Here is a 19,418-nt window from a genome sequence, read left to right on the forward strand (position 1 = left end):
TTCTGTCAGAATTCACGACTTTAAATGATAATGACAATGATTATGGAAACAGTTTCGCGTTGGGTTATGTACACAACAATACATAAGTAAACTCATTTATCAATGCATAAAAAAACTTGACTTTTGACACAAATAACTCTTACACAAGCTTATAGAATAATACACGATGTAATACGACCTGTTAATTATTTTATTTTTACTTTATAATTAGAAAGTCAAGTTTTTCAAATATTTAAATAATTTTTGATAATATTTTTATATAACAATATTAAAAATAAAAAATTTTTATCGTTAAAAGAAAAAACTATGAATGAAAGACTTACTGAAATCATTTGAACCGGATTTTTTTTTTTATTATTATATTATACATAGTAAGTGTATAGTAAGTAAAAGAGTGTAATGTTATTGAAACACAGTAGTATCTCGCGCCAAATTATATGCGTAAACATATACCTCGTTTCTATAAGCCGAGTAGACAAACACACTAATAGCATTATTGGCTAATTTACAATTAAAAATGTATTTCTGCATATTAATAATTCATATGTGCAACTTCGCCTAGTTATGGCAGTAAAAAATTGAAAACTTAGCTTTTTCAGATTAAAAAAAATTTTTTTTTATCATAGCAGATTTACGAATAAAATTGTGGAAAATAACTTCCCGATTTTTGAAAATTTTTGATTTTCTTAGCGGGAAGTTAAAAATATTTTAATCTACATTTCTCAATGTGAAAATAGCAAAAATTCATACTTATCTCGATTTTTATCAAAATTTATTAAGTTTTGATATTTTCAATGCTTTTATTTGAAATATTTTTTGATAATAGCATCCCTGATTAAACGGAATGATTTAAAATGATTGAAAAATTTTTAATCATTTCAAATCATTTTTAATCGTTAAAAAATAATTGAAAATGATTCAAAATGATTACAAATTTTTAATCATTTTAAATCATTTTTAATTATTAAAACATGATTGAAAATGATTCAAAATGATAAAAAAATTTTTAATCATTTCAAATCATTTCTAATCGTTAAAATATGAATTCATCAAGTATTTTTAGTCCCTCGGCTAAAGAGGGAAGCCCGTATGCATTTTTAGGTCCCCAGATTCTGATTAATGATATTTACGTATTTTTTGCCGAGGATCACGAAAAACTAGGTTATTTTGCTCGCTGATGGTAAGTTTAATTGTTAATAACAATTTAATTGTTTAAAACAATATAAATCAGGAACGACTGATTTGACGGGGAAGTTTAGTTAAAAAAAAAGTTTTAAAATTGAAAAACCAACAAAAAATGTCCTTATCATTTTTTTGATAAAGTGAATATTTTCGGAGATATCGCAAAAAACAAGTAGCGGTCGAACCTCTCTGTCGCGCGCACATAACCCACGGACTCTAACGACGGACGACAGGCAGAAAAAAATACAGAGACGAAAAAAAATGCAATTCTCGGTAACCACTGGAGATTAAGAAAGGAAACTCATGAAAATCATAGAGTAGACTCTACAGAAGATTTCCAGACCTACAATCGATCGATCAACCCCATGGACACCGAGTAACAGCCCCATAAAGGGCGTTTTTTGACTTATTTGACGAAAATTTGACATTTAAAAATTCAATCCTCGGTGTCCACTCGAGATTAAGAACTTAAACTCATGGAAATCGTAGAGTGGACTACAGAAAATTTCAAGGCCCATAATCGATCGATCAACCCCATGGACACCGAGTAACAGTCCCATAAAGGGAGTTTTTTGTCTTACTTGACAAAAATTTGACATTTTAAAATTCATTTCTCGGTGTCCGATGGAAATTAAAAAAAGAAACTTCTTAAAATTGTAGATAAGACTCTATAAAAGGTTTTCAGACCCATAATCGATCGATCCACCCCATGGACACCGAGTAACAGCCCTATAAGAGGCGTTTTTTGACTTATTTGTCACAAATTTGACATTTAAAAATTTAATCCTCGGTAACCACTGGAGATTAAGAAAGGAAACTCATGGAAATCATAGAATAGACTCTACAGAAGATTTCCAGACCTATAATCGATCGATCAACCCCATGGACACCGAGTAACAGCACAGTAAAGGGCGTTTTTTTTCTTCATTGACAAGAATTTGACATTTTAAAATTCATTTCGCGGTGTCCACTGGAGATTAAAGAAAGGAACTTCTAAAAATTGTAGAGGAGACTTCTTAGAAGATTTTCAGACCCATAATCGATCGATGCACCCCATGGACACCAAGTGAATACCCCATAAAGGGCTTTTTTTGACTTATTTGTCACAAATTTGACATTAAAAAATTCAATCCTCGGTGTCCACTCGAGATTAAGAAAAGAAACTCCTAGAAATTATAGAGTAAAGCCTACCAAAGATTTCTAGACCCATAATCGATCGATCCACCCTATGGACACCGAGTAACAGCCCTATAAGAGGCGTTTTTTGACTTATTTGTCACAAATTTGACATTTAAAAATTCAATCTTCGGTGCCCACTCGAGATTAAGAAAGAACACTCATGGAAATCGTAGGGTGGACCCTACAGAAAATTTTCAGACTCATAATCAATTGATCAATCCCATGGACACCGAGTTACAGCCCCATAAAAGGCGTTTTTGACTTATTTGTCACAAATTTGACATTTAAAAATTTAATCCTCGGTGTCCACTCGAGATTAAGAAAAGAAACTCCTAGTTATCATAAAGTAGAGTTCACCAAAGATTTCTAGACCCACAATCGATCGATCAACCCCATGGACCCTGAGTAACAGCCCCATAAAAGGCGTTTTTTGTCTTGATTGACAAAAATTTGACATTTTAAAATACATTTCTCTGTGTCCACTGGAAATTAAGAAAAAAAACTTCTTAGAATTGTAGATAAGACTCTATAAAAGATTTCCAGACCCATAATCGATCGATCCACTCCATAGACACCGAGTAACAGCACCATAAGCGGCGTTTTTTTACTTATTTGTCACAAATTTGACATTTAAAAATTCAATCCTCGGTGTCCACTCGAGATTAAGAAAGGAAACTCCAAGAAGTCATAGAGTAGAGTCAACCAAAGATTTCTAGACCCATAATCAATCGATCAACCCCATGGACACCGAGTAACAGCCCCATGAAGGGTGTTATTTAAGTTATTCATCACAAATTTCACATTGAAAAATTTAATCCTCGATGTCCACTCGAGATTAAGAACTTAAACTCATGGAAATCGTAGAGTGGACTCTACAGACGATTTTCAGGCCCATAATCGGTCGATCAACCCTATGGACACCGAGTAACTGCCCCATAAAAAGCTTATTTTGACTTATTTCACAAAAATTTGACATTTAAAAATTCTATCCTCGGTGTCCACTCGAGATTAAGAAAAGAAACTCCTAAAAATCATGGAATAGAGTCTACGAAAAAATTCTAGACCCATAATCGATCGATCAACCCCATAAACACCGAGTAATAGCCCCATAAAGGGCGTTTTTTGTCTTACTTGACAAAAATTTGACATTTTAAAATTCATTTCTCGGTGTCCACAGGAAATTAAGAAAAGAAACTTCTTAAAATTGTAGATAAGATTTTATAAAAGATTTCCAGATCCATAATCGATCGATCCACACCATGGACTCCAAATAACAGCCCCATAAAGGCCTTTTTTCGACTTATCTGTCACAATTTTGACCTTTAAAAATTCAATCTCCGGTGTCCACACGAGATTAAGAACTTAAACTCATAAAAATCGTAGAGTGGACTTTACAGAAGATTTTCAGGCCCACAATCGATCGATCAACCCCATAGACACCGAGTAACAGCCCCATAAGAGGCGTTTTTTTACTTATTTGTCACAAATTTGACATTTAGAAATTCAATCCTCGGTGTCCACTCGAGATTAAGAAAGGAAACTCATGGATATCATAAAATAGACTCTACAAACGATTACCAGACCCATAGTCGATCGATCAACCCCATGGACACCGAGTAACAGCACAGTAAAGGGAGTTTTTTTCTTCATTGACGAGAATTTGACATTTTAAAATTCATTTCTCGGTGTCCACTGGAAATTAAGGAAAAAAAACTTCTGACAATTGTAGATAAGACTCTATAAAAGATTTCCAGACCTACAATCGATCGATCCATCCCATGGACACCAAGTAACAGCCTCATAAAGGGCGTTTTTTGACTTATTTGACAAAAATTTGATATTTAAAAATTCATTTCGCGGTGTCCACTGGAGATTGAAGGATTTTCTAAAAATTGTAGAGGAGACTGTATAGAAGATTTTCAGACCCATAATCGATCGATGCACCTCATGGAAACCGAGTGAATGCCTCATAAAGGGCTTTTTTTGACTTATTTGTCACAAATTTGACATTAAAAATTTAATCCTTGGTATCCACTTGAGATTAAGAAAATAAACTCCTAGAAATTATAGAGTAGAGCCTACCAAAGATTTCTAGATCTATTATCGATCGATCAACCCCATGGACACCAGCCCCATAAAATGCTGATTTTGACTTATGTCACAAAAATTTGACATTTAAAAATTCAATCTTCGGTGTCCACTCGAGATTAAGAAAGGACACTTATGGAAATCGTAGAGTGGACCCTACAGAAAATTTAAGTTCTTAATCTCGAGTGGACATCGAGGATTGAATTTTTAAATGTCAAATTTGTGACAAATACGTCAAAAAACGCCATTTATGGGGCTGTTACTCGGTGTCCATGAGGTTGATCGATCGATTATGGGTCTGGAAATTTTCTGTAGAGTCTACTCTATGATTTCCATGAGTTTCCTTTTTTAATCTCCAGTGGTTACCGAGAATTGAATTTTTTTTTGTCTCTGTATTTTTTTCTACCTGTCGTCCGTCGCTAGAGTCCGTGGGTTGTGTGCGCGCGACAGAGAGGTTCGACCGCTACTTGTTGTTTTTTGCGATATCTCCTAAAATATTCATTTTATCAAAAAAGTGATAAGGGCATTTTTTGTTGGTTTTTTCAATTTTAAAACTTTTTTAACTTCCCGCTAAGAAAATTGAAAATTTTCAAAAATCAGGAAGTTATTCTTTTCACCCCGTTTTTCGAAAATCGAGTTTTCATCAGATCTCGACGTTTTGAGGTTCTAGGAAGCTTTCTTGACTATTTCCGCGGTGATGGCACCGTGTCTGTATGTGTGTGTGTGTGTGTGTGTGTGTGTGTGTGTTTTTTTTTTTTTTATTTTTTTTTTATCTTAGGGGGGGGAATCCTTCTTACGGATTCCAGGCATAGCTGTTCGGCCTGGATATGTGGCGACTCGACGCAGCGTCATACTAAAACTCGACGCTAACGCCCCTACCCACTAAACCCTAAACCCCTTTTTCTTCTTTCCTCTAATCCCTCATGGAAACCGCCGTCAGGCATTACTTCGTGAGGGGAGGATCTAGCTACTGCTATTCCTTCTGGTGGCTAAGGTGTTATTTTTCTTTCCTTCTAGTTTCTGTCATTTGCCCTTTTTCTTTCAATGGAACGCAGCTCTGTAAGCACTTCGGTGGTAAACGTGCTTGTGGCGTTCCAGGCAGCTTCGGATGACAGCATTTCTTCTACTATTGACTCTGGTGTGATTTTCTTGTTCAGGGTCTTCTCTAACTCATCACGCTGTGGGTTAAAACGAGGGCACTCAAAGAAAACGTGCTCCGCATTTTCAGCAACTCTTGGGCAAGACGGACACTCTGGGGAATTATCGTGCTTAAAGCGATAAAGGTACTCCCGGAAACAGCCGTGTCCTGACAACATCTGGGTCAGATAGTAGTTGGCCTCGCCGTGATTCCGGTTAAGCCAAACGTCAATCCTTGGTATGAGACGGTGTGTCCATCTCCCTGTTGTCGCGGCGTCCCACTGCGATTGCCATCGCGCGATGCTGTTCTGCCGTTCTTTAGCTCTGAGTTCCTCGGCACTTTGTGCGGTTGTCCTCTTTCGTTGGTAAAGGTTACGTCTTTCCTCAGCTAGGACTCTGAGCGGCAAAATTCCGGAAATGACATACACTGCTTCCTCTGATATTGTTCGAAAGGCGCTGGCTACTCTTAGCGCGCTCAGTCGGTAAACTGGACATGCTTTCCTCCATGATTCTTGGATCTCAAGTGCGTCGGCCCAAATGGATATACCATATGTGAGGACCGATGTAACTACTGATGATAGCAATGACCTCCTTGTCTGCTTCGGGCCACCGATGTTGGGCATCAATCGTACTAGGTTGGCTACTACTGCTGATGCTTTGGTGGTCACGTGTTCAACTTGTTGTTTAAAGTTAAGTCGGGCATCGAGCATCACTCCCAGATATCGAATGAATGGTTGGGATGTGATTTCTTGGTCTCCGACGATTAGATTGATCGTTTCCACCACTTTTCTGCTAGTGATAAGTACAGCCTCGGTCATCTGTTTAGCCAGTTGTAAATTTACTGTGTCAATCCACTGGTTAATTCACCCAAAGGTGATAGCGAACATATGTTTTATCTCATCAAGATGCTTGGCGACTATTACTACGGCTACGTCGTCCGCGTACGCTACCAGTTTGACGTTTCTTGGTAGTTTCAGTCTCAGCAATCCGTTGTACATGACATTCCAGAGAAGTGGACCGAGAACAGAACCCTGCGGTACACCTCCAGTAACATCATACTCCTTTGGACCATTCTTCGTGTCATATCTCAGGACTCTATCTGTGAAGTAGCTAGCGACTATCCTTCGTAGGTATCCTGGTACGTTTATCTCTTGAAGGGCTTGCTGTGTGAGTGTGTGTGTGTGTGTGTGTGTGTGTGTGTGTGTGTGTGTGTGTGTGTGCGTTTTTCCCCTTAGGGGGGGAAATCCTTTTTACGGATTCTAGGCATAGTTGTTTGGCCTGGATATGTGGCGACTCGACGCAGCATCATACTAAAACTCGACACTAACGCCCCTACCCACTAAACCCTAAACCTCTTTTCCTCCTTTCCTCTAATCCCTCATGGAAACCGCCGTCAGGCATTACTTCGTGAAGGGAGGATCTAGCTACTGCTCTTCCTTCTGGTGGCTAAGGTGTTAACTACCTTCCTTCTATCTTCTGCAATTTGCTCTTCTTCTTTCGGTGGAACGCAAGTCTTTAAGGACTTCTGTTGCAAACGTGTTGGTAGCGTTCCAGGCAGCTTCTGATGACAACATTGCTTCCACTAGTGAATCTGGTTGCATTCTCTGGTTCAGGATCCTCTCCAGTTCTTCACGCTGTGGATCGAAACGAGGACATACAAAGAAGACGTGCTCCGCGTCTTCAGCAGCTCCTGGGCAGGACGGGCACTCCGAAGAGTCATCGTGCTTAAAGCGGTGTAGATACTCTCGAAAACACCCATGTCCCGACAACATCTGCGTAAGATAGTAATTGACCTCACCGTGATTCCGGTTAAGCCAAATGTCGATCCGAGGTATGAGACGGTGCGTCCACCTACCCTTCTCTGCAGCATCCCATTGTAGTCGTCATCGGCCTATGCTCTTCTGCCGTTCTTCAATTCTAAGTTCTTCAGGGCTCAGTGCAGCTGACCTTTTTCGTTGGTAAAGGGCCCGTTTTTCCTCTGCTAGAACTCTAAGAGGTAGGGTTCCAGCAATGACGCACACTGCTTCTTCAGATATAGTGCGGAAGGCACTAGCTACTCGTAGGGCACTCAGTCGGTATATTGGTCCAGCTTTTCTCCATGATTCTTGGGTTTCCAGTGCATCAGCCCAAATGGATATTCCGTAAGTGAGCCCTGATGTGACTACTGATGACAATAGTAGCCTCCTGCTCTGCATTGGGCCTCCGATGTTAGGCATCAGCCGTGCGAGACTAGCCCTCACTACTGACGCTTTGGCACTGACATGTTCCACCTGCTGCTTGAAGTTGAGTCGTGCATCCAGCATCACTCCCAGATAACGGATAAATGGTTGTGATGTGATTTCTTGTTCTCCGACTCTCAACTTGATGGTTTCTACCGTTTTTCTGCTGGTGATGAGCACTGCCTCGGTTTTATGCTTGGCTAGTTGCAAGTTCATCATGTCCATCCACAAATTGACTCGTCTGAATGTAATATCAAATGCCATTTCTATCTCTTCGAGGTGTTTTGCGACAATCACGACAGCTACGTCATCCGCATATGCTACAAGTTTGACTCCCGTAGGCAATGCTATTCTCAGGAGGCCATCATACATGATGTTCCATAGCAGTGGACCTAAGACTGATCCCTGTGGCACTCCTCCGGAGATTTCATACAATTCCGTACCATTCGTCGTGTCATATTTCAGGAGCCTGTTCGTGAAGTAGCTCGCTACTATTCTGCGAAGGTATCCTGGTATGTTTTTTTCTTCTAGAGCCCGCATAACGCAGTCCCAGTTAGCGGAGTTGAAGGCATTCTTGATGTCCAAAGCAGCCACCAAGCAGTATTTCTTCTTTCCACCCTTCCATCTCGTTCCGGCGATTGCATCCTTGGCTATATCAACAACCAATTTGATAGCATCCAGAGTTGACCGTCCTTTTCGGAAACCAAACTGGTTCTCTGCTAGGAGTGGATCGACTAAAGCCTCTATTCTCTGATGAATTATGCGCTCGAATATCTTGCCGGCCGTGTCTAACATGCAGAGTGGTCGGTAGGATGACGGTTCTTCCGGCGGCTTTTTCCCCTTCGGAAGTAACACTAGCCGTTGCTGTTTCCACTTCTGGGGAAAAGTCCCTTCCTTCAGGCATGTATCGTAAACGTCCAGGAATAATGTCGGTGCTGCCCTAAGGATTGATTTCAGGGCAATATTAGGAATTCCGTCCAATTCCGGCGCCTTATTATTCCCAACTCGATTTTCTGCCTCTATCAACTCGTCCAACGTGATAGTTGGGATATCTTCAGAATTGAGCTGCTCCAACTTGTAGGTGAATACCAGCTGTTGGGGAAACAACGTAGTAACAATCTTCTCTAGGGGTTGTGGACACGTAGGTGATGGCATTGGTTGGCATTTCAAGTGGGTCATAACCACCTTATACGGTCTGCCCCATGGATCTTTCTCGACTTCTGCGACCAGTTCCTTCCAGCAACGTCTTTTGCTTTCTTTGATGGCTCTGTTCAGTTCTCGACGGGCCTTTTTATACTCTGCCAACAGCTCTGCAGAGTTAGATCGTCTGTAGCCACGCTGAGACTTTCTTCTTTTTTTAAGACACTTTGAGCGTAGAATGCTAATGTGATCGTTCCACCAGTGCACTGAAGGTCTTGAATTTATGCGACGTTTCCGAGACATACTAGCGTCGCAAGCCTGGGTGACTCTTCTCATTAGGTCCTTGGTCTTCTCTTCAGCAGTTTCTACGATGATCGGATTGCAGTCTAAGGCTACTACTAAAGCAGTGGGGTCGAAAGACTTAACTTTCCACCCAACCGCGCTAGCGCTCCTGTTGTCTCTTGTTAGTTTCTGGCCAGTTGATATTTCCCATAGTATCGCACTATGGTCGCTGGCTGTATAGATGTTCAATACTTTCCAAGAAAAACCTCTTCGAGCTAAGCAACTGCTGACAAATGTAAGGTCGACAGTTGAGTTTGCCTCTCCATTAGTATACGTTGGCGTGTCACCGGTATTAAGAAGGATCACGTCCAGAGTGGTCATTGCCTCGAGAAGTGCTTTTCCACGTGTAATAGTGAACTTGCTGCCCCAGTCTGTTGCCCAGGAATTAAAGTCACCAGCTATTGCTACGGGAAAGTGTTTTCTTGCGTCCTCAGTTAGCCGATCAAGGAAGTCTTCAAAATGCTCATTAGAGAGACTAGGTGGTGCATAGCAACTGTAGAAGCGGAGGCCATCTACCCATGCTGCTACGAAGCCAGCTTCTTTATTGTTGACTGTTCTCTGAAAAGGACATTTACCGCAGGACCAGATGACGGCTTTGTTAGTGCTGTCGGATTCCCAGGGTTGGTCACTCAGATGTCTATAAGGCTCACTTATAAGTGCTACATCTGCCTCTAATTCGCGCAAAGTTTGCATGAGCAGGTCATGCGCAGCCTCACAATGATTGAGGTTGAGCTGCACTATCTTCATGTTCTTGGCTTCGTTATCTTCTGGAGCGCTTCTTGGAAGATGGGGCATCTGTTCGTGCCTGCATGGTGAGCCGCCTTTTCTACGCCGTGCCGTTCAAAGCACAGTGCACATTTAGCTGGATTTTTACAATCAGCAATTTTGTGTCCTTCTTTTCCGCATCTTATGCAGAGCTTAGATACTTAGACCAGTCGACTTCGCTTTTGCACTGCGATTCGAAGTGCCCAAAGTGCCAACATTTGAAGCATTGTATGGGTCTCTTCGTTGCTCTCATTCGGCAATTAGACCAGCCTATCCTTATTTTGCAGTTTCCCTCCAGTAACTTTTGTGCTGCAGCTGCTGGTAGTGACACCGTGGCTGTCTGTGTACCCCTAAAGGCTTTACGGATCTTGATTGCCTCTAGTGGGATTTCACAACTTTCTCCAGCTTCCCTCTTTAGAGCGGTCTGAATATGCTCTTTCGTCGTGTCGTCATCGACATCTCGGATCTCGATGGTCTCCTGTAGCCCTTTGCAAATCACTTTGGCCTCCTCCTTAAGGATGTCCGCGATCGTCTTTTGCAGACCTTGGCCTTTGTCAGTGCTCTTCCTCGAAAGCGTAATCAACAAGTCCCCACTTCTGGTCTTGTTGATCTTATCCACAGTTGAACGAACCTGCTCATCTACATATCATGTGTGTTTTTTTTTTTTTTTTTGTAAAGAGGTACGAAAAAAGATCTTCAAAAGACACCGGTATCGTTAACTCTGCCGCCCATCTTCCGGCAGATATCGATAGTCGGTAGTATGGAGATTTTTACCCACTAAAAAAAACATTCCTCTTCCCCTCTCCCCTAGATGGTACGGGGAGGACTGGATTGGAACCGCGTTAGCATTACTTCAATCCAGTCGTGCTGCGTCTCACGACGCCTACTCCTGGCTACTGGTCCCTTTCTGCGATTTTGTTTTTCAGGAGGTGCTGTGCATAAACTGCAACAACTGACCAGTTTTCCTCTTGTTTGATCATATAGGTCACCAGGCTTGAGGGGGAGAGCCTGGTGCCTATGATCTCTTCGGTGCTTTTTCTGTAGTCCTTCCATCGAGCACACTCGAAGAATGTGTGTTCGGCGTCGTCGATTTTATCCGGGCAGTATTTGCACGTTGGTGTGCTGTGCAAACCCATCTTGAAAAGATAGGCATTGAACTGCCCATGTCCCGTCAATAGCTGGGTCAGGAAGAAGTCCGTATCCCCGTGCTTCCGAGAGAGCCAGACGTTGATGTTTGGGATCAGGCGCGCCGTCCATCTGCCCGTCTCTCCCGATGTCCATCGGTCCTGCCACTCTTGCTGCGTTTCCGTCTTTATCCTCGTTCTTGCGTCCTTCATGTTATCATCACTGTCTTTGGCGTCATAGAGTTTTGCTCTTCCGAACGCTAATAGGTCGATGGGCGCGGCTCCTGCAATGACCAATACAGCCGCTTCGGAAACTGTGCGGTAGGCGCAGGTAACTCTGAGAGCGCCTCGCCACTGTACTGCTGCGATCTTTTGCCGGTAGATCTTCTGCTTTAATATGTCTGCCCATATCTCCGCTCCATAAAGCAGTACCGAGTGGACTGCTTCTAGAAGAACTCTTCTCTTTTTTGTTCTTGGTCCCATGGTGTTGGTCATAATTCGTGCTAGGCTAGACACAGTCTTGCTGGCTTTCTTGCATGCACTGTCGAGGTGTTCACGGAAAGATAGTTTCTCGTCTATCATTACTCCTAGATACCGCAGGGCCCTTGTTGACGTCAGCGTTGTTCCTCCCATGTCCATAGCGAATGGTTTTGGAAACCATTTTTGACGGGTTAAAACGACCATCTCGGTTTTCTGTTTGGCGAGTTTCAGGTGATGCTTATCGAGCCAAGTCTCGACGGTGTCGATGGTTTCCCGAACTAGCAGTTCGGCCTCTTCCACGCTGTCCGCCACTATAGTGGCTGCAACGTCGTCTGCAAAGCCTGTTAGCTCTACTTGCTCTGGCAACGGGATTTCAAGAAGCTCGTCGTAGTCTGCGTTCCATAGATCAGGCCCCATTATTGAGCCTTGCGGCACGCCAGCCGTTATGGCGTATTCTTGTGGGTCTTCAGTAGTTTCCACTATTAGCTTTCTATCGTCGAGATAATTGTCGACTAGTGCCAGATTTTCTGGCTCCGCGTCAAACTTGTGCTCCAGAGCGTCTAAAATGTCTCCCCAATTTGCGCTGTTAAATGCGTTTTTGACATCTAGCGTGAGGAGAAGACATACTTTACGAGCTTTGAGGCTATCAGACCATGCTTGTATTACTGTCTTTATGACTTTCTTGATCGCTCCGAATGTCGAATGACCTTTCCGGAAGCCATGCTGGTTGGTGGCAAAACCTCCAGCACGGTCGATGTCGTCGCGAAGTCTCCCTTGTATGAGCTTCTCGAGCAGTTTTCCAGCAATGTCTAACATACAGAGTGGTCTAAACGACGAAGGTGTTATGGGGGTTCCTTTACCTATGTCTAAGAGAACCAATCTCTGCCGTTTCCAGACCGCGGAAAAGGTGCCAGTTGCCAAGCATGCGTTGTAGGTGTTCAGGAGTAAGTCTGGGTATTCCAGGGCTATAATCTTGATCACCGATGCCGGGATGCCATCAGGTCCAGGTGCCTTTCCTGTTTTGAGTGACTTGGCCGCGTCTTGTAGTTCCTTAGTTGTGAAAGGCGTTACTTCGTTGTTTTTAGTGTAGTGTTTCTTCTCCCGCGGCGGGTGTTTGGGGAAAAGCTCCGCTACGATGCTATCCATTAAGGCTGGAGACTTCGGCGTCTCTGGTGAAGCCTTTCCAAGTCGTTTGGCGACAATTTGGTAGGCTTTACCCCAGATGTCATTGTCGAGATCGTTGCAGATCTCTTTCCACAACTTTGCTTTACTTTGATGGCTCGATTTAGCGTCTTTTTGGCCTGCTCGTACTCTTTTGAATACAAGTCCTGGCTTAGGGAGCATTTGGCGGCTCTCGTTGCGCGGCGACGTAGTTGATGGCACATTTTGCGAAGTTCCACTATGTCTGTTGACCACCAGTACGCCGGCCTGCGAAAACTCCGGTTTTTCAACCGCGGCATAGAGGCGTCACATGTGGCGGAAATCTCTTTCATCGTATTTAGTACTGTCCTTTCTGTCTCGCTGCAAGTATCCGGAGTCGGGTTGTTCTGAAGGATAGACCAGCTCCGTGCAAGTGAAGCTCGCAGTGCCTCTGGATCAAGCTTCCTGACATTCCACTTTCGCTTAGAAAGGTCGTGTTGTGATACCGGAGCAGATGCCAATCCAACGTTAAATGTCACGAACTGGTGACTACTGCCACTGTATTTTTCGGATACTGTCCAGTTTTCAATCATGTTGGCAATTTTTGGAGTCGCCAACGAAATGTCGAGGATGGACTCTTGGTACCCCGGTCTTCTGAAAGTCGTGGTGCTCCCAGTATTTAGCACTATGAGGTCGAGTCTAGACATGACGTCAGCGACCTCGTTGCCTCTGGTGTCGGAGAAATCAGCGCCCCATTCAGCTGATTTAGCATTGAAGTCACCAGCTACGATAACTTCGCCGTCGAACTTGGTGATCACATCCTCTATATTTGCCAGTTTCTGTCGGAACACACTAATCCCTTCGTTAGGTGAGAGATAGACGCTCATGAAGTAGGTTATGGGGGTTTGAATCCAGACAAAACCTGCTCCACTTCCGCTGTTGATGGTGGTAACGTTCTTTGTATTTGCAATCCAGATTGCCGCCGTGCCAGTTTTGTCTGCGAACCATGCTCTATCTTGGAGGTTTAGATATTGCTCACAGATGAAGCAAACGTCGATCCTTTCTTCAAAGACTCGCTGGCGAAGTAAATTCTGCGCCAACGCACATCTATTCAGGTTTCCTTGAAGTATGCGTGTCATTTCTGCCCTTTCGTAGCTTCGGCAAGTGCGGTGCGGAATACCTTACAAGCCCCGGAGCCTGGAATATGACATAAGCTATCTGGAGCTTCTTGTTCCTGTGTACAGAGGAAGCTCTTTGGCTGTTCACCGCAGTCTGCAGCTTTGTGGTTTCCTCCCCCGCATTTAAAGCAGCACTTGCTTCTGTCAGGCCCCTTGCAGGAGTTCGTCGCGTGCCCGTATCCGAGGCATCTGATACAGCGTGTTACTTTTACAACTGGTTTAATGCGGCAGTTGACCCATCCGATCATTATACAAGCCTTGTCAAGAATTTTGAACGCGCTAGCCTCGTCTATCTCGCAGAAGGCTGCCCGGTTGCCCCGTCGAGTAGGCTTTGTCAAATTTACCCGTTTGATCTCCAAGCTGTCGGTGAAGTCACGTTTGAGTGCTTCGCGGACGTCGTTCTCAGTAGTGATGGCATCCAAGTCCAGGATCTCGATCGTTGCTTTTGGTGTAAGCGTTCTGACTGTACCGATGTTAGCAGTTGCTGTTTTTATCGCAGCCGTGAAAGCGGTAGTGTCTTCAGTCTTGCGACCTATTTCTAGAAGAACGCCCCCTCGCTTCGTTTGTTTGATAGACTTTATGTCTACTCCAGTCTCTGTCGGATTAACCTTGGCTTTGATTTCCTTGAGGAGATCGGCGTATGTTCGCCCTTCAGCTGGTTGGACAAGCACAGCTTTAGTTTTTATCTTCTTCCTCCTCGGTTTCTTGGAGCCAACATTGCTTGGCTGGTTTTGGGCTGTAGCAGATTGAGCCACTGGCTCCTGTTCTTCCTTTTTCTTGTTTTTCCGAGTCACTTTGGTCCAGGTATCACTCCGGGCTGTCTTCTTATGTGCTAGCTTATCGATTTCCGAGGAAGGGCTGGGCGTGGATAGCGGCCTCTTCTTGTTTTTCTCTTCTCTATGCTGTGTTTTCTCAGGAGTGACCGAAAACATCTGGGATTTTTTGTTCAGATCCGGAGATGTTTGCGTGATTCTCGCCGACTTCGTTGCTGGTTTGTTGGCCAACTTATATGCCGTGGCAATGGACGCTACTATTTTTCTGAGTTCATGGTGGAGATTTCGTTTATCCTTTATGAACTCAGCTAATTCTTCGATCTTGCTACCGAGCCGTTCCATTGGCGATTGTTGACCGGTGACAGTCGGTAGAGAGTTTATCCTCCCTCGGCATGTGTGAGTGTTGACGGGAGCAACAGGTCTTTCACCTATTGGAGGAAAGTTTGTTTGCTGTGCGTCTACTTCCATCAGAGCTGTTTATTTACTCCCTGTAGCATTGCTAGCAGTGCTAGACAGCAGAGCCATGGGGTCTACTCCACTGTTCAAACGGTCGCTTGATAACAACGAGTTCAGGCCCGTTTGTACGCCTTCCCTCGTCGGCACTGAGGTATCCCTCCTCTGCACCGTAGACGATGTTTGAAATTGTTCTGACATTTCCATACCATCTTTTGCTAGGTTTTGGTCCACCCCGAGTATTCTATTTCCTCGGTACCCGACGCATCTGACGTGCAGATATGCCGGGCATTCCCCTATCCGCCACCTGAGAAGGCGCCCGATGCGGGACCCAGCAAGCCCGACACGAGACATCATGTGTGTGTGTGTGTGTGTTTTTTTTTTTTTGTTTTTAGGGGGGGGGGAATCGTTTTTACGGATTCTAGGCACAGCTGTTTGGCCTGGATATGTGGCGACTCGACGCAGCGTCATACTAGAACTCGACGCTGACGCCCCTACCCACTAAACCCTAAACCCCTTTCTCTTCTATCCTCTGATCCCCCATGCCTCTGATCCCCCGTACCGCCGTAAGGCATTTCTTCGCGGGGGGAGGAATTAGCTGCCGCTCTTCCTTCTGGTGGCTAAGATGTTATTTCTTCCTTCTAGATTCTGTCTTTCGCTCTTTTCCTCTCAGTGGATCGCAACTCGGTAAGCACTTTTGTAGCAAAAGTGCTTGTGGCGTTCCAGGCAGCTTCTGACGACAACATTGCTTTTACTATTGATTCTGGTTGGGTCCTCTTTTTCAGAATCTTCCCCAACTCATCGCGCTGTTAGTTGAAACGTGGACACACAAAGAAAACATGCTCCGCATCTTCATTGACCCCTGGACAGGACGGGCACTCTGGGGTATCATCGTGCTTAAAGCGGTGAAGATACTTCCGGTAACATCCGTGTCCTGATAACATCTGCGTTAAATAATAGTTGATCTCACCGTGACTCCGGCTGAACCACACATCAATCCGAGGTATGAGACGGTACGTCCACCGACCTTTCTCTGAAGCATTCCAGTCTTGTTGCCATCTTGCGATGCTGTGTTGCCGTTCTTCCCTTCTAAGTTCTTCAGGGCTCAGTGTGGTTGACCTTTTTCGTTGATATAGGTTCCGTCTTTCCTCAGCTAGGACTCTGAGAGGCAGAGTACCGGAAATAACACACACTACTTCCTCTGATATTGTGCGGAAGGCGCTAGCTACTCGTAGGGCACTCAGTCGATATACTGGTCCAGCCTTTCTCCATGATTCTTGCGTCTTTAATGCGTCAGCCCAAATGGATATTCCGTAAGTGAGCACCGATGTGACTACTGATGACAATAATAGCCTCCTGCTCTGTTTTGGGCCTCCGACGTTCGGCATCAGTCGTGCGAGACTAGCCCTCACTACTGACGCTTTGGCACTGACATGTTCCACTTGCTGCTTGAAGTTGAGTCGGGCATCAAGCATCACTCCCAAATATCGGATATAAGGTTGTGATGTGATTTCTTGTTCGCTGACTTTCAGCTTGATGGTCTCTACCACTTTTCTGCTGGTAATAAGTACTGCCTCAGTCTTGTGTTGCGCCAGTTGCAGGTTCACTGCGTCCATCCACCGGTTAACGTGCTCAAAAGTGAGATCGAACATATGATTTATCTCGTCAAGGTGTTTGGCAACGATCACTACGGCTACGTCATCTGCATATGCTACGAGTTTGACGTTTCTTGGCAGAGTTAGTCTTAATAGACCGTCATACATAATGTTCCACAGGAGCGGGCCTAGAACTGAACCTTGTGGTACCTTCCAGTAATATCATACTCCCTCGGACCGTTCTTCGTGTCATACTTCAGGACCCTGTTTTCAAAGTAGCTTGCTACGATCTTAAGCAGGTATTCTGGTACATTCTTATCTTGGAGGGCCTGCATGATGCATTTCCAATTGGCGGAGTTGAAGGCGTTTCTGATGTCTAGTGTCGCCACCAGGCAATACTTCTTCGTGCCACCTTTCCATCTGGTTCCTGCGATTGCTTCCTTGGCCGTATCAACAACTTGTTTGATTGCGTCCAGGGTTGATCGTCCTTTCCGGAATCCATACTGATTGTCTGCCAGGAGTGGGTCGACTACTGCTTCAATTCTCTGGTGAATTATGCGCTCAAATATCTTACCCACCGTATCTAGCATGCAAAGTGGTCGGTAAGATGACGGTTCTTCTGGTGGTTTCTTCCCTTTAGGTAACAGTACCAATCGTTGCTGTTTCCACTTACGAGGAAAAGTCCCCTCCTTGAGGCATGCATTATAAGCGTCGAGGAATAATGTTGGAGCTGCCTTTATGATGGTTTTCAAGGCTATATTAGGGATTCCGTCCAATCCCGGCGCTTTATTATTCCCTACACGGTTACAGGCCTCCAGCAGTTCTTCTTCAGTGACAGGTGGAATGTCGTCCAGTTCGCCTGGCGCCAACTGGTAATCGAAGTTGCGTTGCTGTGGGAACAGTGCAGTGACGATTTTCTGAAGAAGTTGAGGACACGTAGGTGATGGCATTTGTTGTTTTTTCAGGTGGGTCATAACCACCTTATAAGGCCTACCCCATACGTCTTTATCCACCTCGTATATAAGCTCTTTCCAGCATCTTCTTTTGCTCTCTTTGATGGCTTTATTCAGTTCACGACGCGCCTTTTTGTACTTTGCGATCAGCTCCACTGAGTTGAGCCGTTGATAGCCGCGCTGGGAGATTCTTCTCTTTCTATGACACTCTTTACGGAGGATGCTGATGTGGTCGTTCCACCAATGCACCGAAGGTCTCGAATTTATGCCACGTTTACGAGGCATACTGGCATCACAAGCATGTGTTACTCTCCTCATCAGGTCCTTAGTATGTTGTTCTGCACATCCAGTGTTGATCGGATCACCATCGAGGGCTATTAGCAATGCTTCTGGGTCAAAAGATTTCACCTTCCAACCAACGATGTTAGACTGCTTGATTGGTCTCTTGAGGTTCTGGTCGTTTGATATTTCCCAGAATATCGCATGATGGTCGCTGGAAGTGTAGATGTCCAACACTTTCCAGTTGTAGTCACCTCTAGCAAGGCTATTACTGACAAAAGTGAGGTCTATAATTGAGCTTGCGTCACCTTTGGTGTAGGTCGGCGTATCACCACTGTTGAGCGAAACTACATCTAGTGTAGTAAAGGTCTCAGGTAGTGCATGGTGAGCCACGTCCTTTGCTCCTGTGTGTGTGTGTGTGTGTGTGCGCGCGCGCGCGCGCGCGTGTGTGTGTGTGTGTGTGTGTGTGTGTGTGTGTGTGTGTGTGTGTGACCGGGTTTGTTATTTATTTTACTTTCAGGCACTAAGTAGTCTTCTGACATTTATCTTCTGACGTTGAACCCTTAATAATTCTACTTTTCAAGTTAATGATTAATTACTCTACACGGAGCAATCTTTTAACGTAAATTATTTAACGAAAAATGTAACACATAATGCGGAGAAATTTTAATAAACTGTTACCATGACACATTCTATAATTAAATCATGAGTTTTGATTTCTGTTTTTAAAGTTATAAATAAAAAAAAAAATGAAGAAAATAAAAGTTCTTTTTTCGTTGTTGTAAAAAATCGTATATTATTTATTAATTAAGTTTATTAAAATTTTTCAGGGAAGGAAATGATATTGAAGATTATTCGAGATTGACCTACCGAAAACTACTTGAAGAAACTTGTAAATTTGCCAACGTTCTAAAATCCAAAGGTGTTCAAAAAGGTGATCGAGTAGCAATTTACATGCCAATGATATTGGAATTGCCTATCGCAATGCTTGCTTGTACTAGAATCGGCGCCGTCCATAGTGTAATTGTAAGTTGTAAAATGAATAAAATTAAAAATAAAAATCTGGTTTTAACCAATATTATTTTAGTTTGCTGGATACTCATCGGATTCATTGGCAGAAAGAGTATTGGATTCAAAAGCCAAGGTTTTGTTGACAACAGATGGTGCTTGGCGTGGCTCAAAATTACTGCACCTAAAAGCAATCTGTGATCAGGCAATGGATAAAGTTAAATCTCATGGGCACAATGTGGAATCCTGCATCGTTATTTCACATCTTCGCCGAGTAACCTGTCCTCCAGGCAACACATCAGATGGGGGTGAGAATGCAACTTTTCGCTTTCGAAACGAATTTCGATTTACGGTACGTAAATCGATTCTCTATCGTTTTTTCT

General features: G+C 43.7%; 1 protein-coding gene across 1 annotated transcript in view; it reads left to right on the plus strand.

Annotated features, from left to right (window-relative positions):
- The window catches only part of LOC123267726 (acetyl-coenzyme A synthetase), a 30,019-nt gene that overhangs the window by 3,518 nt on the left and 7,083 nt on the right, over positions 1-19,418 (plus strand). Inside the window, exons 4-5 of the mRNA XM_044732532.1 lie at positions 18,858-19,053; positions 19,115-19,343. Coding sequence (XP_044588467.1) covers positions 18,858-19,053; positions 19,115-19,343 — 425 coding nt within the window. The remainder of the gene's footprint in view (positions 1-18,857; positions 19,054-19,114; positions 19,344-19,418) is intronic.

Source organism: Cotesia glomerata, linkage group LG6 (genome assembly GCF_020080835.1).
Source record: "Cotesia glomerata isolate CgM1 linkage group LG6, MPM_Cglom_v2.3, whole genome shotgun sequence".
Lineage (NCBI taxonomy): Eukaryota > Metazoa > Arthropoda > Insecta > Hymenoptera > Braconidae > Cotesia > Cotesia glomerata.